Source organism: Musa acuminata, chromosome BXJ1-8 (assembly GCF_036884655.1).
Source record: "Musa acuminata AAA Group cultivar baxijiao chromosome BXJ1-8, Cavendish_Baxijiao_AAA, whole genome shotgun sequence".
In the NCBI taxonomy this organism is placed as follows: domain Eukaryota; kingdom Viridiplantae; phylum Streptophyta; class Magnoliopsida; order Zingiberales; family Musaceae; genus Musa; species Musa acuminata.
The window spans coordinates 2,949,531-2,975,832 of record NC_088334.1 but is presented as its reverse complement, the minus strand read 5'-3'; the positions used below and the strand labels follow the sequence as shown (position 1 = coordinate 2,975,832).

At 41.5% G+C, this 26,302-nt stretch overlaps 4 protein-coding genes across 12 annotated transcripts; all 4 read left to right on the top strand.

Annotated features, from left to right (window-relative positions):
• Positions 1-278: 278 nt before the first annotated feature.
• Positions 279-11,955, top strand: LOC103993903 (cytokinin dehydrogenase 3-like). 5 transcript variants are annotated; one of them, XM_065194750.1, is made up of 11 exons: positions 279-396; positions 3,455-4,140; positions 4,772-4,873; positions 5,795-5,976; positions 6,128-7,947; positions 8,054-9,025; positions 9,278-10,032; positions 10,115-10,242; positions 10,325-10,588; positions 10,675-10,937; positions 11,050-11,955. In XM_065194750.1, exons 7-11 carry the CDS (start codon positions 9,459-9,461, stop codon positions 11,390-11,392), a joined length of 1,572 nt encoding a protein of 523 aa, XP_065050822.1. In that variant the 5' UTR covers positions 279-396; positions 3,455-4,140; positions 4,772-4,873; positions 5,795-5,976; positions 6,128-7,947; positions 8,054-9,025; positions 9,278-9,458; the 3' UTR covers positions 11,393-11,955. The 5 variants fall into 5 exon arrangements, with proteins under 5 accessions (XP_065050822.1, XP_065050821.1, XP_065050824.1 ...); XM_065194749.1 differs by having other exon boundaries at positions 3,455-4,873; positions 6,128-6,265; positions 6,434-7,947; XM_065194752.1 differs by having other exon boundaries at positions 3,455-4,873; positions 8,054-8,731.
• Positions 11,956-12,178: 223 nt separating this feature from the next.
• LOC135680668 (uncharacterized) lies at positions 12,179-12,977 on the top strand. The gene has a single exon (XM_065194755.1). The coding sequence runs from the start codon at positions 12,248-12,250 to the stop codon at positions 12,800-12,802; it is 555 nt and encodes a 184-aa protein (XP_065050827.1). The 5' UTR covers positions 12,179-12,247; the 3' UTR covers positions 12,803-12,977.
• Positions 12,978-16,059: 3,082 nt separating this feature from the next.
• On the top strand, positions 16,060-21,680 carry LOC135680666 (tRNA(His) guanylyltransferase 1-like). 2 transcript variants are annotated; one of them, XM_065194754.1, is made up of 8 exons: positions 16,060-16,278; positions 16,567-16,686; positions 17,895-18,026; positions 18,470-18,514; positions 18,642-18,811; positions 18,921-19,006; positions 20,228-20,335; positions 21,372-21,680. In XM_065194754.1, the coding sequence occupies exons 2-8, from the start codon at positions 16,583-16,585 to the stop codon at positions 21,510-21,512; spliced, it is 786 nt and encodes a 261-aa protein (XP_065050826.1). In that variant the 5' UTR covers positions 16,060-16,278; positions 16,567-16,582; the 3' UTR covers positions 21,513-21,680. The 2 variants fall into 2 exon arrangements, with proteins under 2 accessions (XP_065050826.1, XP_065050825.1); XM_065194753.1 differs by lacking the exon at positions 16,060-16,278 and having other exon boundaries at positions 16,573-16,705.
• A 608-nt stretch (positions 21,681-22,288) lies between these two features.
• Positions 22,289-26,131, top strand: LOC135680665 (threonine synthase, chloroplastic-like). 4 transcript variants are annotated; one of them, XM_065194746.1, is made up of 4 exons: positions 22,289-24,099; positions 24,180-24,236; positions 25,293-25,470; positions 25,662-26,131. In XM_065194746.1, the coding sequence occupies exon 1, from the start codon at positions 22,387-22,389 to the stop codon at positions 24,043-24,045; it is 1,659 nt and encodes a 552-aa protein (XP_065050818.1). In that variant the 5' UTR covers positions 22,289-22,386; the 3' UTR covers positions 24,046-24,099; positions 24,180-24,236; positions 25,293-25,470; positions 25,662-26,131. The 4 variants fall into 4 exon arrangements, with proteins under 4 accessions (XP_065050818.1, XP_065050817.1, XP_065050816.1 ...); XM_065194745.1 differs by having other exon boundaries at positions 24,958-25,470; XM_065194744.1 differs by having other exon boundaries at positions 24,180-25,214; positions 25,662-26,072.
• Positions 26,132-26,302: the final 171 nt, after the last annotated feature.

Genomic DNA, 26,302 nt, shown 5'->3' with positions numbered 1-26,302 from the left:
AGTGTCAAATAACTTAATCAGTAAATTTTTTTGATATTTTATTATAAGATTGCCCACTTAATTTTTTGCTAAAAATATAATTCAAATTCTAATATTCAACAACACATCATATAATTTGGTATTGATCATATATATATATATATATATATATATATATATCTATGTCGGTTGAAGGCTGTCCATCCGGTCGAAGAGATGCGCAACCCGGGTCGGGTCGGGTCGGTTCGGACCGTAACGGTCACAAATTCCCAGCTTAATAGCCGTCGCCGTGCGAACCCGTCACAGAGACGATGCGATCGGTTCCATGGTGGGGGAAGCCCCGTCGGGACTTCGCATCGTTCTCCGCCAGCATATCGAAGAGGTCTCCAGCCGCGCCGATCGAGGTCGAGTTTTTGGGTGAGCGATCTCGAACTCTCGTCCCACATCTCCTTCTCTTTCCTGGTTTATGAGATTGTTGTTCCACTAGATCTAACGATGTCACTGGATAGATAGTACCGAGCAGGGCTTGATGAAAAGAGCCTTGGGGAATTTGTTGACGCTGAAGCAGTCCTAATAGTTAGGTTTTGGTTTTGTTATCCTTTAATGAAGCATTTCTTGGGAAGAAAAGGAATCAAGAAAACCCCCAGCTTTTTTCTCTTTCTTGCTTCATGAGATTGTTGTTCTACTAGCTTCGATGATGTCATTATTGTTAGTGAACCTTTACGCCGTGGCCGAGGTGTCAGCACGGCTCGGTCCAATCCCGGATGCATAAGGTTATCCATGCGGATGCTCGGGTGACGGAAGCGAGCATCGGGTCAGGTTGAGTTTGAGCCTCATCTCCGAGTGCAGTCTTCTTTCTTGGCGAGTGGCCTGCTTCTTTGTCGCCGGGCTCCTGCACACAAGCTGAGGTCGAGAGGGGGATTTCTCGACTCGATCCCTCCAAAGGTTAAGTTAGTATTGAGTGAAGTAAGAGGCAGTTGAATGCTCAAAGTCCTTCCCCTCATGCCGATCAGGGGGTTGGCTTTTATACCCGCAAACGAGGGTCGGTTGTACGTGAATTGTTAATGGCGGCCGACTCCTCGGACGGTCGGTTTGTACCTCCTGTGCGAGTGCCGATCGACCTGCACGCATCCACGCCGCGCGATGTCATTCCGAGCTTTCCATAGTGGCTTTGTGCTATGCAGCGTCATCTCATATGGCCTCGGACAGCGTGGGAACAAGTGGTCATCCCATCCGAGTCCGAGGTGTTACGTTGATGCAATGCACCATATCGACCCTGAGGCTATGCGTTGGCGTTGACGTGGCTGCTAACTGTTGCCATGGGGGGTGGTACCAGAATATGCCCTATCAATTGTATAGTACATGTTAGGACTTGGTGAAGAAAAGAGAATATCTTCTTGGAGAATTGATTGACTCCAGGGTTTTATTGTTCTCTTTCTTGGTTTATTGGAAAATCAAGAAAGCCCCCCACATCTCTCTTTTGCCCACTCTGTTCATGAGATTGTTGTTCTGCAAGCTTTAACAATGCCATTAGGGGAATTGGTTAACACCAAAGCAGTGCTTAAAGTAAGGAAAGTTAGGTTTAGGTCTTGAGATAGATGTTCTTGTAAAGAGAAGGAATTAAAAAAGCATGATCATGGTTGTTTGATGAGTAGTTCTGGCATTCACGAATTTTATACAGGGACAAAAAGTTTATTTCTTAATTTTCTCTTTTAAAAGGGCCATTTCATATATGCTCTCTAAAGGAATAAATGGAAATCCTACTAAACCAATATAAAATGGAAACTGAACTCTGTGATGAGAAACAGTCCCATTATTGAATGATTTATCATTAGAAAGCAGTAGACCACAATTATCAAAAAGAACTAGTTATAAGAATTTGTTGTTGCTTATCGATAAAGATTTGATTGGATAATTGTGTAAATAAATTATAGCTTGGATTTGAGGCAAGTGGCTTGTTGAATGAAAAATCTTTAAAAAAAATTTATGCAATTTTGGTATGAGGTTTTAATATATTGGAACTTGGATAAGCATATATATTGATATATTATTTGAATATGATTAAATGTTATATTTTTTGCATATCAGCTGTATTTTATGATTCATGTATATATTAATTGTGGCATGACATGTTCTCATGAACCTAGATGCCATTGTTTTATAGTCTTCATTCATGTATAATTATTTTAAATTATGAATGTGTTTTATAAAAATATATAAGTATGTAGCAATTGACGTGTCAGTATATGATTGATTATTATAAACATATTATTATATTATAAATTAAGTTCTTGATAATTCTCTTACTACAGGCATGTACCTCATTATGGAGTTTAACGTTGGTATACCTTTGGACCAGCAAGGGTTGATGTATAAGTTCACCAAGATGAAATTAATATTTGTACTTCATAGTAGCTTTAATAAGACAATTAAAAAGAAGATTCCATTAAAATAGATTGATTTATGATATTATATGAACAACGGTGATGTGTAATCATCGAATTGCACCCTTGGGTGGTAAATTCATGACCCAAAATGTTAGATAACATTTAACTTCAGTTACTCCAATCATGTTATCTACAGATCGAGGTCAATTCCCTTGGGTTTAACACATACTTGAATTGCATAGATATTATATTTTCTTATATGAATAAAGAAGAACATACTATATGACATTTGATATGAGAATATAATTAAGGAAAACAAATTGAACATGTTTGATATAATAGTATATGATTCAAGTACTTGATAGAAATATTTGTTATGCATGTTTGGTCTAGTTATGTGAGATGCATGTATGCTTAATTCTTGGAGTATAAACTTATATTAATATGTTTTGCTTTTCCTACCCATCCTATAAAGGTTGTTTACGTCCAGAGTATTTATTCCAAGTATTCATTTTCAAAATTTATTTTTCTTTATCGATGAAGAAATTGCAATGATTGTTGCAGATTCAGCATTAAATATTTATGTAACTAAACATGGTTTCAACTTAATCATATCAGGATTGCACATAATCATTAGGTTGTACCATTGTAGTTCTTTGGCTCCATATAACAAATTACTCATTGTAGTTCACTGATCATGCCATTGAAGAAGTTGTACCTCTAGAACTTCTACCACCATAGGTTTGTTCCAAGTTTCATAAAAAATCCTGATTTGACAAGACAAAACAAGTTAAAAAGGCAGAAGAAACAAAAGGTGCTGCAACAATGCGAAGATAGCCTGGTAATTGCAAATGCTTTTGTTATTATCTATGTTGTACTGAAGAATTTCAAACTTAGGTGATTGAACATTAATGATGTGGTGTGCTGTCTTTTTTATTATATTAGAAAAGAAACAATTAGTTTAGAATCAATATTGATGACCTTATACAAATGCATTCAAGTTTCGGATGATAAACTCAACTTGCTTTTTTCAAAATATCTCAATCTTGTTCCTCGTACCTAAAATTTGACTTGTAAAATTTTCTCAGTTGAAATAGAAGGTATGAGGTCAGAAGCAGCACCCTGATCAGACTCCGCCTATGAGGCTGGGCAGTCTGAAAGCTGAAGGAGAAGCTGATGCTGATGCTAGAACTAGGAGGCTGTGGCTGCAGCTTATGTCAATAGAGATCTGACGAAGCCATTTCAACAGGAAGAGATACGTGTCACAATCACAGAGAAAACTAATGGATTCTCTGTGCAAATAAAAAAAAAAGGTGAATTATAGCAGCTGGTATCATCCAAAGATCAAGGTTGACACAGAGTTCCATCACTTTTGATGCATCTGATGTGGAAGGGCATTTTAATGCATGGAGTGCATGTTTTCTCAGTGAGAAAGAGAGCACCTGAATCAATAGAGATCTGACGAAGCCATTTCAACAGGAAGAGATACGTTTCACATTCACAGAGAAAACTAATTCACAGAGAAAACTAATGGATTCTCTGTGAAAATAAAAAAAAGGTGAATTATAACAGCTGGTATCATCCAAAGATCATGGTTGACACAGAGTTCTTTCACTTTTGATGCATCTGATGTGGAAGGGCATTTTAATACATGGAGTGCATGATTTCTCAGTGAGAAAGGGAGCACCTGAATCAATGCTGCTTTTTCTGTTAAATTGGTATAACTTACTACCATGAACATACCCCTCAATGATTCTGACGACTAACTAATTGGGTAAGGTTATGAATTGCACGCTGTAGAGTTAGCAATTTGATTCTTCTTGGTGCTTCTTTGGATCAGTAAAATTACTCCTCTTTTGTTTTAAACACAACTGGAGCTAGGCCAATGCAGTTTTCTGGTCTGGATTGACCCTTGTGTACATGACTTGGTTATATTCAGGCTCAACTCAAATTCCCCCTTTTCTTTACATCTTAGTTTATCAATAACATGGACAGTATGAGGACGAATTGAGCAAGACACACTTTGGCATGATGTGCTACCTTCAGTTGGCCCTAGCTGGCTGATAGACACTACTGAATCTGTGGATTTATTCTTCCTTCGAAAGTGTTTTACTTTTCTAGTAGCATCTCATCCTTTACCACTAGAGAAGAGCAAAGAAGTGAATTTATATGATGGTTTAGAAGAGCTAGTGAGTTATTCAGTCTAGCTAATTTGTCTTATTTTATCTAAATTAGCAATAGAACACGAATTACAGGCTAGAGCAACTACAGATAACACTAATCTGCAATGTCCAACTTGAGGAAATTTATAGTTGGACATGAATGAATAGGTTCAGTGCAATATCATGTCATGGAAAATATTCTTGTGAACCATTGAGATTATACTTCACAAATTTATCTTACAGATTACATCAAAACCATGTTCATCGAGCCGCTGAACAAAGCCTGGTTTCTAATGAAGATAAGACTATGTCCGAGGTTTCTTCAGTGGCTTATGCCATTTAATGGTATGGCATTCTTTTCTTATTACTTTTGTTTATTATTAATATTGATGAAGATTGAGGATTACTGAAGTCTTTAATCATTTCTTTCTGGTTTGGATGCAGTATTAAATGACAATAGTCTCTATCACTCCAATTTGTTGGGATTTATTTTGACTATCCTAATCAAAGAATTTTGATCATTTTGGCAATGAATAATAATCTGTCATAGAGTTTATAATATTTGCCGTGACATTATGTTGGATTGTGATATTCCTCTATTTTATTGCATAGAAAAAGTTGACTTCCAGAAAGCATCGAGGCTAAGAGGATTGCTCTGGTGTTGACAATATATATTGTGGTCAATATGTTGCCTTGATCAATATATATTGTTGTCATTTTCATCTTTCAGAAATTAAAAAGAATTGCCTTGATTTTGACAAATTACCTAATCTGATCTCAAATCCAAATTCTTTATCCATAAATGGGGTTTTCGTCAGTTGATCGGTTTGATTGCAATCCTTTTGGGAGACTATAATATGCAACATCATCCACTAGTCCAACATGACTTTATCTGGTTAGGAATATCAGAGTTGATCGCTTCAGGATTCTTTACCTTGAACAACATATGGTTACCAAGTTTTATAGGCAAAATGTTGCTTTTGATGGTGTCCTGATGTCAAATCTTTGTCATTTATATTATTTAGATTTATTTCATATGTAGATATCAGTGTATACATCTTTTTGGGAAGATGATTTCTTTAAGCTCTACAAAGAGATTTAACTTTGCTGGCACAAATTTGTTTTAGCTGGAGAAGTGACTGCATTTTCTGATAAGCAATCTAGCTTCAGCAAAATCTGGATTCAAAATCTGGATTCAAATTGAAAGGTAAACTTAACTTTGACCTAATGAAATGGTTGTTATTTCTTTTGTATTGTGGTGTGCAGCAGCACCATGCAGGAGTCTGCAACTCCAGTGAGCTCTGCTCTTCTTCAGACATGGTGATGTTAACTTGATCGTGATGGTATCAGAGCGGTTGCTGTTTGCCTTTTCTCCCATCCTAAATTTCCTGTCGTTGACACAATGCACAGCTCCATGTCATCGGCAGAATGCACCTTCCTCCTCTACGGTAAGTAACCATATATATTTTCATATCATTCAGTTTACGGTAAGTAACTAGTATTTAGATCCTCGCTCCAATGAACTGCAAAATCCCAAATTGTTCTACCACAACATCTACTTGAATAAGCTAGTTGAATCAGAACTCTCATGTTGTTCAGGTTTACACCGGTGAGGAGTTTCTAACAAGATCATCCCAAACAGGGGGACTATCAGTGGAAATTTCTCGTCGAACAGTGTAGAAATTTCCATTATTTGTCGTGCCCGAGGATGTTGATAATATGTTGACACATGACAAGGTTAGCTATTGCCTCTGAGACTCTACACAGGGTTATATACAAATGATTCGGACAATGTAGCTGCCATCGGATGCCTGTGTATGACCCACCTTCGATTCGATCTCGTCGTGAGATTACGACCTGCAACCAGATTTGATGTCACTGACTTGTCACTCTAATCAATGCCAGGTTTCTCATCCTCGAGGTCTGACTCCAGGAACGGTCTCAGGCTCCCAGCTCTGCAAGTTGCCACTGCCACCTTCTTTGCGCTGACGGTGTACAAGATAAGCATGGCACGAGAGGAACAGGGAGATCGGCTGTGGGGTTTGCCTGCAAGTTGCCATGTTCATTGTCCCGTGAACAGTGCACAGGTTTGGCCGGCGAGATCAACTGTTCATGCCGAGGGAGTTGGGAACTTGAGGCCACACACATCGGCACATGAACAAGAACAGGGCACATGTGATGGCTAGATTTAGCAGGAGGACTACTGACAGGTCCAAGTTGGGAATGTCCACAGTGCATGACCCTTCCACGGTTTACTCGCTTCTAAGGTCTGGATGGGTTCATATCAAGGAGTAGGTTTGCTGTCGAGCTCGTGATAAGAAAGGGCCTCACAAGTTCGATCCTTTAGTAAGAGAGGAAAACATGGGCTATCTGGCCAACAAGAATGGGTGCAGAAGAGAGAGATAATATATAAAAGAAAAGATGCCAGAGGAAATCAAGATGATATGAGACAACATGCTAACAAGTTGGGGAGGGTCTTTCCACTGTCGCTGGTGGAGCTCATGCAGAGTGGAACATTCCTTAAAGAGAGAAAACAAAAGCATGGAGGACCGTTTCAGTGCTCAAAGAAACTTTTGGCTGCCGTGCTCTTCTCTGTGCTCGAAGGATTTGAATGATGGCTCCCAAGTGTTGCTTCTGCTTCTCCTTGTAAAATCTCAGTTTAGTATCAGGAAAGAGCCATCCGGCTCAGTAATTTGCCCCACTTCAAGCAATATTGAGAGAAGGGAAATAGATAGAGATGGCATGAGGACTTACAGAATGGAAAGAAGAAATCAATTTGCTATGAGAAAGAAACAGAGGATGAGAAAGTGGGAGCTGAAGAGCTCTCTGCATGATGGGAAGCTAATGCAGTATTTCCCTCCTTGTGCACACCAAGAGGAAAAGACACGCTAAAGGTTGGTTTAGATTGATTGATTGATGCACAAAACATTAGTTCCAATTTATGCTTTCTGACTACTAGTTTTGCTTGATCTTGTTGGTCATAGCATCACATAGTTGATTAGATCATTAACATCTCTAATGGCTGGTGAAAGCAAGTAGGATGAGGACCACCAGTTGAGTGGCCATTCACGGTTAGCTATTAGAAGCCTCAATCTCTTTGGGCCCAGTGAAGGTCTCCATCCTCCCAACTTTTGAGTGGTTCCAAAAGCTGAAGCGACTGTGAAAAGTATATGACTGCTCTTTCTACTATGACAGTGGGGATATCCAAGTAATTTTGGCACTTTCAAGGAGAGAGGATCATAATATCCAATTCATTCTTTTAGGAGGCAAGCAATCCTGGTTTGACGTTAGAACATAAGGTGGAGTCTTCTTCTCCTAGACAGAAATTAGGAGGAATATACTTCAAGCAAGCTATGGTTGAACACCAGCCAATTGAATCCTGCTGCAGAGAAGAGACAAGCTTCTTTACTTGTGAAAAGGTAGTCAACAGGCTAATGTTATCTTTCTCCTTTCTTTTTCTTTCTTGCTCAAATAGTTTGCCCACTATATCATCCTCCCATCTTCTTCCCTGCTGCTTTCCTGCAGGGATTCTTTATCTCATGGCTGCTGCATGTGGAGGGACGCAGCATAGTAGAACACAAGAAAAGGAATGGCCACGAAACTTTTGAGCCTGGAGATCATGGAAAAGCTACAGTAGAGTGGGCAGGGTGGAGCTGAACCGTGGAGTCATCCCACAAAAAGGTGGCTGGTGGCGTTTGCCATTTGCGCAGGGCTCACGGATTGCACCGCGCGATCTATGGGCACTGCCGTCCTTGGGGTGTGTGGTGCACCGCCGATCATCATCATTGGCTCTGAGGACATCGCCACAGCTCTCCACCATACTCCACTGCAAAAGATTTGATTCCTGGTCCTCTCCTTCCTGCCTCCTTCACTGGGCAAATCCAAGCCACCCGAGCAAGGACTATGGTCAGCCGGAGTAACAAGTGGAGTCGCAGTTTCAGGGGGCCACCAACAATCTCATCAGTGACACCACATTCCCTCACATTGGGTGATCATGCGGGTGGCTCCTCCATCTCCATCAGTGATATCTGGTCTGTGTGATTTATTTAGATCATGAACACAAAAGAAGGATCGAGCACAGGATAAGATTGATGGTGGAACAGGAGAGAGGCTGCGTGTCCAACCCCGCAGTAAGATTTCCTCACATCAGCAGGAGCCTGTTGATGAAGGCCACTTGTCTGTGTGCAAGCTAGAGAGAGGAAGGTGAGATGAGACTCACATGCAACCTGTTCTATCAGGACTTGGGTCCCATTAGATTCGCAGCCAGGACCTACAGTTGTCCTGCCCCCACAGCCTTCCTATAAATGTAGCTTATGCCCTCATGGAAAGAGTGGTGAGTGATGTATCCTTCTGCCCTTGTCATCACCACCAGGAGACTTCTGTTCCTATCTGCTTTTCCAGCTCCCTTATAGAGGGCGTGTTCCATCTCGATCCCTTCATTGTACCGGTCCCTCGCATAAGAGCTTGTCCAGCGGAGGACTTTGATCAGCCATGCAGGTAAAGAGATTGCATGGGTTGATCTTGGTATGTGCCTGCTTCTCTCTCTCTCTGATCATTTGGTGCTGCTGCTGCTCTTTGTTTCTTCCTGTCCTCAAAGCCCAGCTAGGGTGCCTCTAGCTTCCTACTTAAGCCCACCTAGTGCAGCAGCTCTTCATTCTTCTCCAATTATATTTCTCTGCATGCGTGCTTCTTTTCTTTCATTTGATGGCCTGTTTGTTGAATGAGCTCCCTTTCTTTGCATTCTTGCAGGTGAAATCCAGTCAAGAAAACACTGTTATCAGTTCCTTTGTTTTATTGGATCTGATCCTATTCAAATTCCATTTTGTTTGGTCATTTACTAGCTTCATATTCACTGTGGGTTCAATTTTTTCTTCTCATGTTCCCTCTCTGAACTAGAAGAAATTGAAAGAAATATTAAGTTCTTCCCTCTATGGACTTCGCTCTGTTCTGTACCAGAGTCAATATCCTGTTTCTTCTTATAGCTCTCTGTTCACCATGCAAGTTCATCCAGAGCCCCATGGACTTTGGCCCCTTGAACTTCCACCAGACCACAGACACCTCGTCTTTGGACTTCGGGAGGATCGTGTTCGACTCCCCTTCCGCCGTCCTTCGACCCCAATCCCCAAAAGAGATCTCACTCCTCCTCGGCTTTCTCTCTGCTTCATCCTTCAGTAAAGTCACAGTTGCAGCAAGAGGAGCAGGCCACTCCATCGATGGCCAAGCTCAGGCCCTCGACGGCATTGTCATCGAGATGGACTCCCTGCCCTCCGCCATAAGCATCCAACGTGGACGAGAGTCCGGTTCCTCTTACGCTGATGTCGGTGGTGGAGCTCTTTGGATCGAGCTGCTACGCGAGAGCTTGAGGTTTGGGCTGGCTCCAAGGTCTTGGACCGATTACCTCTACCTCAGCGTCGGTGGGACTCTCTCTAATGGCGGCATCAGTGGCCAGACCTTCAAGCACGGACCTCAGATCAGCAATGTCTTGCAGCTCGATGTGGTGACAGGTAACAACAAAAGCAATCTCTTGTGCCCCCCTCCTATGATGATAGAGCGTAGTAGATTTTGATTTCTTGTTCTATGTTGAAGGTAAAGGAGAGCAAGTAACATGCTCGCCCACTGAAAGCTCGGAGCTGTTCTTTGCGGCTCTGGGTGGGTTGGGCCAGTTCGGCATCATAACGAGAGCAAGGATCCTGCTCCAGGATGCTCCTCCGAAGGTTACTCCAAAAAGCTCGCAGCTTTTTCCCTCTCTCTGATCCTCGAGTTCACTGATCAATCCGAGTGGTTTGGCATGGTTAGGTGAAGTGGGTCAGAGCCTTTTATGACGACTTCGAGACCTTCACCGAGGACCAAGAACTGTTGGTTGCAATGCCAGATGCAGTGGACTATGTCGAGGGATTCATCCTCCTAAACGAGCAGTCCCTCCACAGCTCATCCGTCGCCTTCCCATCTCATCTGGAGTTCACCCCGGAGTTCGACAGCAACGGCAGCAACTACAGAGTGTACCACTGCATCGAGTTTGCCATCCATGACTACCAAGTCGAGAGCACAGATGTGGAGCAAGTCAGTCGTTCTCAACCACTCCCTCCTCCTCCTCTGAGCTCAAAGCCTTGTGATGGGGAAGGTCTGATGTGCTTCTTTCCTTTCAGGTCGCGACCGAGATTTCGAGGAAGATGAGCCATATACCTTCGCATTTCTACGGTGTGGAAGTCTCCTACTTCGATTTCCTCAACAGGGTCAGGATGGAGGAGGTCAGCCTCAGGAGCAGAGGGCTGTGGGAGGTGGCTCACCCATGGCTCAACATGTTTGTGCCCAAGTCTGGGATCAGAGAGTTCAAAGACTTGCTGCTGGATAACATCTCACCGACTGACTTCGAAGGCCTTGTTCTCATTTACCCACTTCTAAGAGACAAGTAAGAAAGAACTCTCCCTTTTTGCTTCCCCGAATTGCCCACATACCCTCGCAGCACTCGCCGATTCAAGCTATCAGTGGAGTTCAGGTAGGAGCTAATACCTCTCTTCCAGGTGGGACGCGAACAGCTCGGCTGTGCTGCCTGACGGGGGAGGCAGAGCGGAGGAGCAGGTGATGTACATCGTCGGAGTGCTCCGGTCAGCCAACCCGGCCACCTGCGCAGCCCAGTGCCTCCGAGACCTCCTCCGCCGCCGCCGTCGCGTGGCAAAGGTCGCCACGGACCCCCGAATCGGAGCGAAGCAGTACCTGGCGCGCCACCCCTCCCAGAGCCAATGGCAGGATCACTTCGGCCGGCACTGGGACCGGTTTGTGGCCCGCAAGGCGCAGTTCGATCCCCTCAGCATCCTCGCCCCCGGCCAAGGCATATTTCCCCGGACATATGCCTCTTCCTCGTAGTACCACATCGATCTCTCTACAGCACTTTCGCATCAAATCCACTGCATGCACGACCGTACCATTCCATGATTCTGCCTTTCATGTTCTTTCTTTCATGATATGTTAAGAGGGGGATGATTTCGGAACGTAGCACAGCGATTTGAGCGCAAATTGGATTTTAGTTTATGAATCTGAAAGTAGATTCGAGATCATGCAGTGGGAAGTGAGAGGTCGAAAGAGACAGGAACAGAGCTAGAGCTAGTTGTAAAGAGCGTGAGACTGCTTGCTCCTGGACAGTCAAATCTAGTTCAGAATCTGACACCTGCAGTGATCAAACATCCAAATTTGCACCAGCAGTAGACAGCTTCAGATTTCATATCAGGAAGGGACAAATCTAGCGTGGTTGATAGAGAAACTTGATGGAGAACATGCTCAAATCGGTATCATTTGGTATATGAGGAGACCACCTGCTCTTCTATTTTTTGATCGACAGCATAATCTATGTTATCCATTGTCATTCTTAGATGTGATGAAATGAGATTTGATCATATAATTTTACTATCTATAATCAAGTTTTTACGTCATATTAATTAGAAGATAATGAAAGATGCAATAAGGGTTAAGGTGAAGGGCATGGCTAATACAAACATTAGGAGGGCGAAATGGGGTGACATCCATCATAATATTAATAATGCATGTTAGCGTTGCAATCTTCGGGGTCGGCCCAATTAAACCGGCCGGGTCAACCGGCTCATCCGGCCCAATGTTGTCATCCTCCAACAACCACACGGTAAAACTCGTGGCCTACGCCGTGGCCTCTGCACATCTTTCTCTCTCTCTCTCTCTCTCGAGACCTTGCCCTTTTCCGATCCTGCAATGGCTGCCACCGGCCCCGCCGCCGCTGCCCTCTTACTCGCCGTGCTCTCCCTCCTCTCCGCCTACGCCGACGCCCGTCCCGGCGTCCCGTTCCACCCCTGCAACACCGTGTTCGTTACCTACACCATCACTACCACCGCCTCCGACGACGACGCCCTCCCCGGCCTCCACCGAACCTCCGGGTTCGTCTCCGTGTACCGCATCATCGCCCCGATACGCACCTTCCACCGCGACCCCCGCCCCGCGATGATCCCCCGGCCGGTGCTCCTCCGTCGCCGCGAGCCCGCTGCGCTCGGGTTCAGCTCCCTCCAGGATCGCGCCAAGGACATCCTCGTGGTGGTCGTCGGCCTCCTCTTCGGGGTCGGGTGCGGCGCCCTCACCGCCGCCACCATGTGCCTGGCCTGGTCCCTCGTCACCCACCGGCACGAGATCTGCGGGTCCGATGAGTACAGCGACGACGAGGAGGATGCCGACGAGAGCCCCAAGAAGGCGGGCTACGTCAAGATCCCGGCAGCTGACCCGGTCCTCGTCAAAGAAGGGTATGAGGGGAATTAGGGTTAGCGCTTTACGAACCGCGGGCGAGCGATACGTATATATATATAGCGGACATGCGCTTCTGTGAATCTATGATGTCTGTTTGGCTCTAATACCGTCTGTCTAATTGACTTTTGGAATCTATTTGTATTGTGTTTACCTTGATGTTATTGTTCCTAGTGCATCTTCTTGCTGATTTCATGCCTTATGCAGCTGGCATTGTGATTCAAGTTATTGCCTGTTCGTTTTATGGCATTATGATTTTTCTTTAATTGGTCATCGCAAATATGTTTTTAGCAATTGCAGGACCTCTAGAAGATTCATGTTATTATTTGTTAGTATTATGGCATTGTGATTTTTCTTCAATTGGTCATCTCATTGCAAACATGTTATTAGCAATTGCAAGAACTCTAGCAGATTCATGTTATTATTTGTTAGTATCGTGGCATTGTGATTTTTCGTCAATTGGTCATCTCATTGCAAACATGCTATCAGCAATTGCAAGAACTCTAGCAGATTCATGTTATTATTTGTTAGTATCATGGCATTGTGATTTTTCATCAATTGGTCATCTCATTGCAAACATGCTATTAGCAATTGCAAGAACTCTAGCAGATTCATGTTATTATTTGTTAGTATCATGGCATTGTGATTTTTCTTCGATTGGTCATCTCATTGCAAACATGCTATTAGCAATTGCAAGAACTCTAGCAGATTCATGTTATTATTTGTTAGTATCATGGCATTGTGATTTTTCTTCGATTGGTCATCTCATTGCAAACATGCTATTAGCAATTGCAAGAACTCTAGCAGATTCATGTTATTATTTGTTAGTATCATGGCATTGTGATTTTTCTTCGATTGGTCATCTCATTGCAAACATGCTATTAGCAATTGCAAGAACTCTAGCAGATTCATGTTATTATTTGTTAGTATCATGGCATTGTGATTTTTCTTCGATTGGTCATCTCATTGCAAACATGTTATTAGCAATTGCAAGAACTCTAGCAGATTCATGTTATTATTTGTTAGTATCATGGCATTGTGATTTTTCGTCAATTGGTCATCTCATTGCAAACATGCTATTAGCAATTGCAAGAACTCTAGCAGATTCATGTTATTATTTGTTAGTATCGTGGCATTGTGATTTTTCATCAATTGGTCATCTCATTGCAAACATGCTATCAGCAATTGCAAGAACTCTAGCAGATTCATGTTATTATTTGTTAGTATCATGGCATTGTGATTTTTCATCAATTGGTCATCTCATTGCAAACATGCTATTAGCAATTGCAAGAACTCTAGCAGATTCATGTTATTATTTGTTAGTATCATGGCATTGTGATTTTTCTTCAATTGGTCATCTCATTGCAAACATGTTATCAGCAATTGCAAGAACTCTAGCAGATTCAAGTTGTTTGTTCATATTATGGCATTGTGAGTTTTGTTCACTTGGTTTATTGCAAATATGTTCAATTTAAAGGGGAATCATACATCCATATAGGAAGATTAAGACAGTGTCTATTAGGAAAATCGTGCTATGTGCTATTATTTTTGGTTGGGCAAATTTTTGTTGGTATGATGGAATTGTAGAACTGATCTACCCCCTTCTCCATGTCATGTTGTTTTCTTGTAGACGCTAGTTGAAAGTTCCCGTATGGGTCCTCACGCTGTATTTGGGTTCATGCTTTGGAAAGCATATATTGTATACAGCTTTGGGGAATTGAGTAATAGAGGAGAGGGATACTGTTGTGTTTATATGTACTTTTGGTTCCGTCAGTTATTGGACTTTAGATGTTTGGAATACTATTTAAATTCAAGTACATGAGTTTTTATGGAGTTTCCAGTTTTGGATGAAAAGACTGACTAGGTCGGTTGCCTATGTTCATGGTGATGCTTTTGACATGTTTTATCTTCAGGGTTTTGTCAGTATTTATTGGTCGACATACTCAACATGGAGTAGTTGCATCCACTGGATACACGTTTATGATGTCGTTGGTAGGTTATAAGACGGCACTGCTACTGACCTTCTTGCCACTTGGAATTGTCAATGCCTTGTTTCGGTGTTTTCTCTCTATCCAAAGCTTTGCTGAGTGGTCATCGATACGTGATATCTTTACTTAAACATCTTTTACGATTGACTTAGCTTTAGTCAATGTCTGAGATTGTTTGATCAAAAATATATTTCTTTCTGCTTCCAAATGGGCTTCCAGATTTCTCATGAGGGTTCCTCTCATACCAAGTTTCTGCATCTAGTATTGAAGCACATACTGTGGAAATAGTCGCCTTGAGATCTCAGAATTCTGTGCATTATTAGTGGTTTAGGGCAGACCAGTGCTATCCCATATCCGGCGTATGAATAATGTGCATTTTTTTTTATCTTGCAAACTGCAGTAGTCAAGAATTTGATTGTCACTTCCGTGTTTGAGTTGTATCAGACGATAAGTGCAATTGTTAATGTTTTTGGCTAAAATTGAAATGTGTGACTTGGAGTTGACAATTATATATGGATTTCTTTGAACAATATATATGGTTCTAGCTTTACTACGGTTTTATTACGTTCTCGTATTTTTATCTTCTGCCGGACGGTTTGATTATACATCTCTGGAATTTTAGTTGGTGTAGAGCCTGAACCTACTACTTGTTGTTTCGTTCTCGTATTTTTATCTTCTGCCGGACGGTTTGATTATACATCTCTGGAATTTTAGTTGGTGTAGAGCCTGAACCTACTACTTGTTGTTTCGTTGTTTCGCCGAGGTTATACTTCCTACCTTGTGACTTCATTGCATATCGATCTTGTAAATGTGGTGTAAGAAGATTTACCGGTATGCTAACTCATTGTAATCTGTTTGGAACTCTCGAGTCTTTGTGTCTTTCTAGATTGTGCAGATCCTCTATGGGTTGTGTCTGCCTTTTTGTTGGCTGCTTTTTTGTTGTCTCTTTATAAGCAAGCATGTTGAGAGGTAAATCATAGGCTTAGAACTGCTGCTTGTTTTGGAGGTCCCTTTTGTAGTTTTCAGGTGAGATAGAAATGTAGAAGATAAGCAGCAACCATTATGAAGACCAATAAGATGCATGCAGCATCTAATGAATTCCGAGATAATAATATCATCAAAAAGAAAATAAAAAAAAGTCTTCTTTTTATTCTGAATTGTTTATGATTATTGTAACTATTATATTAGCTAAAAATCTTCCCCGACTTAACATGTATTATTTATTATACTTAAATTGTTTCTGTGGCCTGCAAAATGACATGTTTATTTATTATACTTAAATTGTTTATGTGCACTCGCTGTTTAGGGCAGCCGTCTCGACTCAGACTCCACCCGGCCAGCCTGAATTTGAATCGGGCGGCCACCTCGTCCGCTCACCCACGACTCGCGCTCAGGCGAATACTTAGATCGTGCCCCGGTTGAACTCGACCCACGCTCTTGCCTGAGTCATGCCGATCGCCGCCTTCGTGCCCTAAACGCTGTGTCTCCGTCGGCGAACCCCCCGTCTCTCTCTCTCTCTCTCTCTCTCTCTCTCTCTCTCTCTCTCTCTCTCTCTCTTCCTCCTTGTTCATTGCAGCTCATCCCTCCTCTCTCTTACCCCGGTTCATGCTTATGAGAAACACAATTTTCTTTGGTGTATCACCTGTTCGATGAAAGTTCACAGTGAAATCTCTTTTAGATGATATGTTTCTGCTCTCTTCTTTAATGTAGCAACAGTGTTAAGGTGATAGCGTATTTTTTGTGTTAATATGGTGGACTAATCTTAGCTTCTTTGGATGGCATCTTCTTTAGGTGATAATTTAATCGAATGGCAAATAGCAAGTATGAGTACGTCAAGAAATTTGAAACTGATGACAGACTGCCTCCCTCCAGTTGGATTGTTGTCAGAATTGACGGATGCCATTTTCACCAGTGAGGCAACTTTTTCAGAGTACATTTTTACTCTAGTATGGGTGTAGTTAATCTTTGTGCCTATTAAGTCTTCTTTATAGCTTTTGTTTCTACTCTCAAAATGATGGTTTTTATACTTGCACTCTGATTCTCTGCCAAATTTGTTTATTAAAATGTTAGATTTTGAGTTGTAGGTCTGTAGATTTTTCAGCCACTTTAAGATTGTCTTTGGACTAAATATAGGGAAGCACGAACTATGCTCGTGGCATGCATTCTGCAACTAGGAATCTGCCAAAAGCTGATGATAATTAAGCAGACTAATAACAATTGTCAGTTAAATGTGGACTATAGTCATCACATTTACTCAAGTTGTGTAATGAATCTCAAGGACCAGTAGTCCTTTACTGTATCTTGGCTGATAACACTGGTGAAGGGTACTTAACACATTGTCCTTTAGAATAACTAGCCTTAAACTGCATTGTACTTCAGAATAATTAGCCATACTAACATGCGTTGCACAGCTTTGACATACAATTCTCAGTTAGAATTACAAATCTAATAAGTTAAGAATAATAGAATGGACAAAGGAGGCAACATGCTGAAATAACAAAAAGAATTCCATATTGAAATATTGATTTCATGATTATGTTATTTTTGTGTAGCAAATACCTAAATAGCAAAAAGAATTCCATATTGAAATATTGATTTCATGATTGTTATTTTTGTGTGGCAGATACCTAAATAACAAAAAGAATTCCATATTGAAATATTGATTTCATGATTCTGTTATTTTTGTGTAGCAAATACCTAAATAAGGTAGCCTTATGCACAAGGCTCCAGATAATAAGGTAGCCTGATACATCCTTCAAGCAGAGTCTTCCATGTTCCTGATTCCTGACACCCAACTTTTGTATTTGCCATGGTTTGAAGTCCCTCCTCTGTTTAACCAGGTTATTTTTCCCATGACCAGATGCACTTATATTAGAACAAATAATTAATAGGTTATATTTTTCATTGTGTACAGATAATTAAATATTCTTGATATTTGATTATTGTGCTATTCGATCTGGTGTTTGTTGTCCATTTTTGTTAGATACTGATAATGGTAGGTTCAAAATGTCTTTGGAGCATTTGGTAATAGTTGGCTAGGTTTTCCATTTTTCTTTTCCTCTGTTGTTCCTCTTATTCCATAGTTATTCCATGTTTGGTTCTGATATTCTCTTGATCAGATTTTCTGCAGAACATGCATTTGAAAAGCCCAATGACGAGAATGCTTTGAATTTGATGAACTCATGTGCAGTCTCTATGCTAGAACAATTTCCTGACATAGTATTTGCATATGGTGTCAGTGATGAATATAGGTACGGCCTTTACTTCATGTCTCTGATTTCTTTGTAATCCTACGTGTTGTTCATCAGTGTGCATCACCTTTGGTATAAACGGATTACTACATAGGGCACTTGTTTTTCTTGTAATCACATTAATGATAAATTTCTGTCAAGTAGCATTGTTGCATGAGCTTGATTTTGCTATTCAAAATGATCAAAGGATGCTGTTTCTTCTCCTAGCTGCAGTTCCGTCTTTAAATCCATGACTTCATTATGCAGCAAAACCAAAGGCATTGTATACAATATGCACCGTGCATTTTCTTTGCCAAAAGGGGGACACTAACTAGAATGATTTAGCATAATAACCTCATGAGATCTTAGACCACAAAGTAAACATTTCAACTGATTATCCTATTACAAGACTTAGATTAATCCAGTATGATTTTCGTTAATCACCTAAGGTGTCCTTTTTGCAGTTTTATATGGAAGGAAACTACTCAGTTTTACCAAAGACGGTCAAGGTTACTCTTACTTCCTTTTGCTTTCGTTTACAATATTTTCACGTTCACATAGTGAAATGTTTTGGTGCATGTACAATATTTTATACATTCACTCAGTGACCAGTTGCTTTGGATAATCTCAATGCAGCAAATTACTTTCACTTAGTGTATCCTATTTCACATCTGTCTACGTGATGAAGTGGAAAGAATTTTTTCCTCACAAGGAACTGAACGGACCCCCTTATTTTGATGGACGAGTTGTATGTTACCCAAGAGCAAAAATTGTCCAGGATTATCTGGCATGGAGGCAGGTAGACTGTAAGTGCACTAACGGAGGAATTATATCATGGGAAAACCTGTTGAAGTTACTGCATAAATCAAACATGGGAAGCCACTTTCACTTCCAGACTTTCATCTCATTTTGCAGGTCACATAAACAATCAGTATAATACATGTTTTTGGATGTTGGTTAAGTCGGGAAAGACACAGAGGGAAGCCCAGGAACTTCTAAAGGTATGCATTGGTTCCTTTACCAGTTATTTTCTCATGGTGGTTTGGGACCCCTGTTCTTTCAGCATTTTTTCCTGTGTTGTTGTAAGTTAGCTGCACAACTTTTATACTGTGGGAACTTGTGAACAACATGATTAGTCTTTTGATTAAATAATATTTCTGTAGAGTTTATAATTTAGGTAAATGGATTAAACAATTCGGCTTATTGTAGCCACATTATCTATAGAACAGTCAGATGCTTCTGTTACCTTTTCTTTTGGGCCACAAAATTTTGTAACTAAAAGGTCTTGAATCTATTTAATCCATGTTATTAATCATGATATATGCAAAACTCATCGATGAAACAATTTGCCACCATTCAAAATTAAAGCTTGTGGACATTGAGCAAAGTATTACATTCATGCCATCCCTATTGAGATCTCTATCATATATTTTTCACCTGGTGCATAAGGAACCTTTATCGTGTGGTTACTTCTTGTGCCACTCACTGATCATGACTGGCTTGAGTTAACCTCAAGAGATGTATCCTTATTTAAATTACCATCTTGGCCCATTAACAGGATGCATTAGTTTCTTTAGCACACATTTGTTACTGCACTCTCAGACAGGTTCATTATGTTCTGTGAATATCATAATATGTTTTCTAACAACATTAGTCATTCAATTTTGAACAATACTTTTTGTTTGTGGACTTCGTTTTTATAAGAATTCCAAGAGATGCCATATTATCAGGTACTTTGTATCTATAAGTTTCATGTGGATGCCTTAAGATGTTGTCAGCAATTCTAGGAGCCGGGATTAGGCTTCTTGTATTGGGTTTTGATATCCTGATGATGCTTATACAAGTTCTGTAAAAGCTAGAGGAAAGTATTAGCTTAAGCATGTAATATTCTAAATATCATTTGTTATTATGTTTTGGATATTTGAATGCTAATGATAATCATTGCTATATGAGCTTGTCCTTCTGAAACAGGAAATATTTGAAATATTCCACAAACATGAAAGAATATGATTGTTCTTTTTTCATCTTTTGCATTTTAGTTATAAAATTTTAGCATATCTTGGAGTTGGAATTGTTATTTTTTCTTTGTTCTATGATTTCAAAGTTGTCAGTCCCTTTTTTGTTCATATTTCTCATACAATATATTTGTAATTTAGGAATGATTTATGTATTCTCAAAATTTTCTACATGGTTTCAGAATTCATATTGCTGTAGTTTTACAGGGCACACAAGCAAAAGATAAGAATGAGCTGCTTTTTCAACAGTTCAATGTTAATTATGATAAGCTACCTCAAATGTTCCGAAAAGGATCTTGTGTTTACAGAAAAAAGGTAAATTAAATGTTTTTATTACTACGCTGAGGATACCCTTTTTTTTCTTTTCTCTTGTCATATTAGTCATCGAAAAAAAATTATTGCTGCATATGTTTCACTGGTTTAGATAAAGGAATACCAGCTTGTTGTGAGGGATGCATGTGCTTTTTAAGAGATTCTTCTAAATGTTTCTGCCATGGATATACATTTGTTGGCCTTTCAAAGCAGTTTGTTGATGCCATTTATCTGTCCTTTCCGAGTTTGAAGGAAAAAGGATCTAGGTGACATGTTTGGATAAAATTTTATTTTCTACTAAACAATTTGTTATGGGAAATCGTTTAAAGATGATATGCGCATGTGCTTAGGAGACATTCAGATGATAGTCAGAAAAGGTGACATGATTAATGTAGCGGAAGACCTAAAGAGACTTTAATAGAAACCATAAATAAAGATTTAAATATTCTGAACTTAACGAAACATATGACTTTTTATATATCTCAACGACGACAAAAGATCTATATAGTCAATCTCAAATATTTGAGACTTACGACTTTTTTATTGTCGCTACGGTTAAGCATATCGAGTCATTATCAACTTCACCAATAATGATGCTGCTGCCATTTTTTATTTATGTAGTTCCATCAGCAATCTTGTCATACTGTTCTTTGTTTTGGGCTTATTTTTCTTTTCTCAGGAATAATTTTCTTTTCCGAACTATTAGTTGTCAGATCTTAGTATGTTGAGCTCCTAAGCTGTCTCCTGGATTATTTTTTTTTTGGTGTCATTAGGATCCAATTCATAGGTTCCTGTTTTCCTGTACTTTCTTTTTCCTTTTCTATATATATATATATATATATAACTTTTGTGCATAAATTTCGACAAAACTAAAATAAGCCTTTGTATGACTTGTCTCTAATACTCGATTTGCTCAATAGACATGTTACATTTGTCTATATACTATCAAAAACATTCTTCTATTCCTTTTCCATTGCCCTACTGGTATTACATCTCCTGCTGACTCACCCTTGTGTTATATGCAATCTGATTCCTGTAGGTGGAAGAAGTGGTTAAGTTGGATGATACTGGAAATCCCGTCACAAGAACTCGAAGCAAGGTGGTTGTGGAACACATGGATATAATAGGCCCCAAGTTTTGGAGTGAGCTCCCTTACATCCTCAAAGAAGAGTGTGACTGAAATGACCACATATTTGAACTATTTATCGGCAATTTGCAAGCAGGATATGCAGTCGAAGTCAGTCTGATGTTTTGACATCTTACACATTCCATGGCACAAACATCTGCAGCTACAATCAATATATGGTACTTCAAATATGAAGTTGGATGAATGAATCTTTTTGAATCATTCTCGTTTTTATGAAATCTGAACCCCTCCATCCTAAATTGTAAAACATTTTGATTATATTTTTCTTGAACGGTCGCTAGATCCGGGAGATGGGTTCCACAGTACACGTAGGATAGGAATTGGGTTGTTTTGGACGGGCCTTTTCGTACCGTCTTAGATTGGGCTGCGCGCCTTCGTTCGGCCCATTCATCCAAACGATTAGGATTTCTATTTCTAATATAATTATATATGAATTTTACAATATACATAAAAATCATAATGGTTTTCGAATTTTTTATGCGCTCCTCTTCTTGTCACGATCTTTGTGCCACATGTCGATATTGGATATTTTGGACATTATTGGCGGGCTCTTCGATTCATATAAAATAATACGACATGTGATTGACTTTTTGACACAATAATTAGTGTCTGTAAGCATTATTATTAGTTGCGGAATTCAATATCGAACCAACACAGATCGGGCGTGAACCGGGAAATTATAAGTCGATTGCGAATGGTGAGTTCGAATCCGCGATCGGGATGCTCAAACTTGATCCGGTCCGTCGACTACAATTAATTAGCATTATTTAGAAGGCGAGCGGCTTAATCCCTCCTCCGTCTATTTTAAGCCCCTAATCTCTGCGTCCGAACCCTCATCCGCCGCCATCGCACCCTCCTCTCCTCTCCTCTCCTCTCCTCTCGTCGCCGCCCCGCCGCTGCTATCGACATGGCCTCTGCCGTCTCCTCTTTTCTATCCTTGTCTTCCTCGTCCGATCGTCTCGATCGTCTCCCGTTCCGCAACAGGAACCATAACAACAGAGGAATCGGGAAGCTAAGCTCCCCCTTCCCCCACCTCTGGAACCCTACCGATTCCCTCCTCCTTCGCCACCGTCGCCCGGCCCGGATCTGCTGCTCTTCCACTGCCGCGTCGTCTAGCGGCAGCAACCATCCGCAGCTGAAGACCAGGCGGCCGGCGGAGGAGAATATCCGCGAGGAGGCGTGCCGGCGTGACGAGGCGACCGGGTCGTGCGGATTCTCGGCGTGCTACGTGCCCTTCAATGCTCCCGCTGACACCGCCGAGACATACTCGCTGGATGACGTCGTGTATCGTGGCCGGTCCGGCGGCCTCCTGGACGTCCGCCACGACATGACGGCTCTAAAGCGCTTCCCGGGCTCCTATTGGCGCGACCTGTTCGATTCCCGCGTCGGCCGCACTACCTGGCCTTACGGCTCCGGCGTCTGGTCCAAGAAGGAGTTCGTGCTCCCGGAGATTGACCCAGACCACATCGTCTCCCTCTTCGAGGGCAACTCCAACCTCTTCTGGGCGGAGCGCCTTGGCCGCGATCACCTTGGTGGCATGCCCGACCTTTGGGTCAAGCACTGCGGCATCTCGCATACCGGCTCTTTCAAGGACCTGGGCATGACCGTCCTCGTCAGCCAGGTCAACCGCCTCCGCCGCAACCCCCTCAACCGCCCGATCGCTGGCGTCGGCTGCGCTTCCACGGGGGACACCTCTGCCGCCCTATCCGCCTACTGCGCAGCCGCCGGTATCCCCGCCATCGTGTTCCTCCCCGCCGACCGCATCTCCCTTGCCCAGCTCGTCCAGCCCATCGCCAACGGTGCCACCGTACTCTCCATCGACACTGACTTCGACGGCTGCATGCGCCTCATCCGCGAGGTCACCGCCGAGCTTCCCATCTACCTCGCCAATTCCCTCAACTCCCTCCGCCTCGAGGGCCAGAAGACCGCTGCCATCGAGATCCTTCAGCAGTTCGACTGGGAGGTGCCCGACTGGGTCATCGTTCCCGGCGGCAACCTCGGCAACATCTACGCCTTCTACAAGGGGTTTGAGATGTGCCGTGAGCTCGAGCTTGTTGACCGCATGCCGCGCCTTGTATGTGCGCAGGCGGCCAACGCCAACCCTCTCTACCTGCATTACAAGTCAGGTTGGGCTGACTTCAAGCCGGTGATTGCTGCAGACACGTTCGCCTCTGCCATTCAAATCGGTGACCCTGTCTCAATCGACCGTGCCGTTTTTGCATTAAAGGCAACCGATGGAATCGTTGAGGAGGCCACCGAGGAGGAGCTGATGGACGCCATGTCTCTTGCTGACCGGACAGGCATGTTTGCTTGCCCACACACAGGGGTTGCACTCGCTGCATTATTCAAGCTGAGGGAAAGGGGGGTGATTGGCACCAATGACCGGACCATAGTGGTCAGCACCGCTCATGGGCTCAAGTTCACGCAGTCCAAGGTCGCCTACCATTCAAATGAAATAGCTAATATGGATTGCCGGTATTCAAACCCGCCTGTAAGTGTGAAGGCTAGTTTTGGGGCGGTGATGGATGTCTTGAAGAAAAAGCTTGATGGTAAGCTTGGGCTGTGAATGATATAAAGATTGCATCGGATCTGGAATGTGGATTTCCTTTGCCAGCCTCTGGTATGCCTCCCTATCATAATTTTAAATAATAAAGATAATCTTAGGTGTTTAATGCATCGGGATCTCCCCTTATTTTGCAGTTCACAGGATGATGAATCAGATTGCATGTAGGTCTCAGCGAAGATGAGCTACTTTTGGTTTGTACCAGTATTTTTTAGTAACACTATTCCTACCTTCATCCAATGTCTTTAAGTTAGTCGGAGTTAAAGACAATAAAGCACTTTTTTGTGGTTTAACTGAATTATCACTTGAGTTGAGCTTCTAATCTGTTTTTAATTTTAGTTGGAGGAATAGCTGCGGCATGAAGTGTGCATTGTTGATCGTGTGTGTGTGTGTGTGTGTGTGTGTCACTTGTCAAGTATGTTTGGTACTTTGAAACTCCATATTAGGTGAGTGCACAACAGGTTCCAGAAGTATCCATGTTTGCTTACGGATTACCTTTGGACCTTCGTAGGGATTGCTTGCCATAAATATGTGTCAAGTATTCTTATCGCTTGCCATAAAGATCTATTGTTTCAATTTGCTTTCCTGTAATGCTGGTTGATCAAATCTATACCTAGCATCATGGAGCCTAAAACTAAGCAAACTTAAAGCTTTACTAAGTCTTCATGTCATACAATTTCTTACCTGGTTAAATTATGGGTTGGGAATTGACGTTAGATGGTTTGTGAAATTAGTGTTAATTATTGTAATATGAATGTTGGATACGGTTGTATGTTATAAATATATGTTATATAGATAAATTATTGTGTACCATTTGGCTGGCTTACTATTGAGTTCCATTTCTTGATTTTCTCATTTCTAAAATTCCCAACTACTTTGATCCTGATTTTCCCATTTGTTTTATGCTGAATTTAGGTTGTGGCCTATTGTCACCCAAGTTGTACGGAATTTGAGTATGGTGCTGGTTTTCTAGACTCTGGTCCAATTTAGGTTTAAACTTTAGAGGCATTTATCTCTCTCGAAGAGAGTCCTTGTTAGAAGAACAATTCTTGTAGATGATAAAGTAAAGGATTTTCCCTGGTTGCTGTCATCTGATGAAGTTGTACTGAGATTGCCTTGGATATACTTCAGTTACAATACGCCCCATTTGATGCTAGACTTCCTTGCTAATGGTAATCTGATATTTGGCTTGTTATTCGAAGTTAATATATTGTTTGTGCTGTCAACCTTCGACATCTGTGATGTGTCAGGTGCATTGGTAAGGCACGTAGAGGGACTTGATGCTTGTAAAACTTCTTAGCGAGCCTCGAGTTATTATTCGGTCATCTTCTTCTCTTTACCTGACGTATGAGTTGTACCTTCACAGCAAAAATCAAAATGTAATTGCTGATCATCAGGATCTGAGCAAGGCTGCTGTTTAGTTTATGGGTATGTCTTTATGGTATCCACCTTGGTAGCGTCGTTTTTTTTTTGTTTTTTGCACTTCTTGAATTTAGGCTTCCAGATCCTTAACATCTAAAAGTGAAGAATGCTTTCTAGCTGTTTAGTTGGATTCATTGGGTTGAGTAAATATTGCATTTTCCCCCTTGGTCAACTGGTTATGTCTTTATGTTGTGCAGGCAAAAGCTCTTGTGGATTCTTCCTCGGCTGAAGCTTTAGGATAACTGAATCTCGTGTCCGAGTAGTTCTGGCACAGTTGTTACCCTACGATAACAAATATTGCCAACTGGAATCCCGATTGCAATTGTATGCATTGTGGATTGCTAGGTGCTGAATTTTTTGTTAGAGTGCTGGATGATTCTTGATTCCTGATGGCAACGAGTCACGCAAACAAGCGAAGTCGATGGTAGCCAAGCCTCTCGGAATCTCGTCTGTGGAGAAATAAGCTGAACATACAAAGTTTGTCGATGCCAATCTGTACTTAGTGCCCAGTTTCATACTCCACAGTTCTGTCCAATTTTACTTGAATGGTGCTGGATTTCTGAAACCTACATTAGTTTCTACTTATTTGAAATTTATCTTATCTGGAAGTAGATGTCATGCATTGAATTGATAACTGCATTATGATTGCAACCTTATTCATTCTTTACACTTGCCTTGCGATCCTCATATTTGTTATGCAAAGGTGATTTTTATATGAGCTTCTTGTGAGACTGCTTATCCTTCTTATGCTAAAACTGCTTGGGCTAGATTTCTTTCAGTGCAATATTTGCCCCCACCACCTACTAGTTGTGGAATGATATGTGGACCCTGGTTAAAA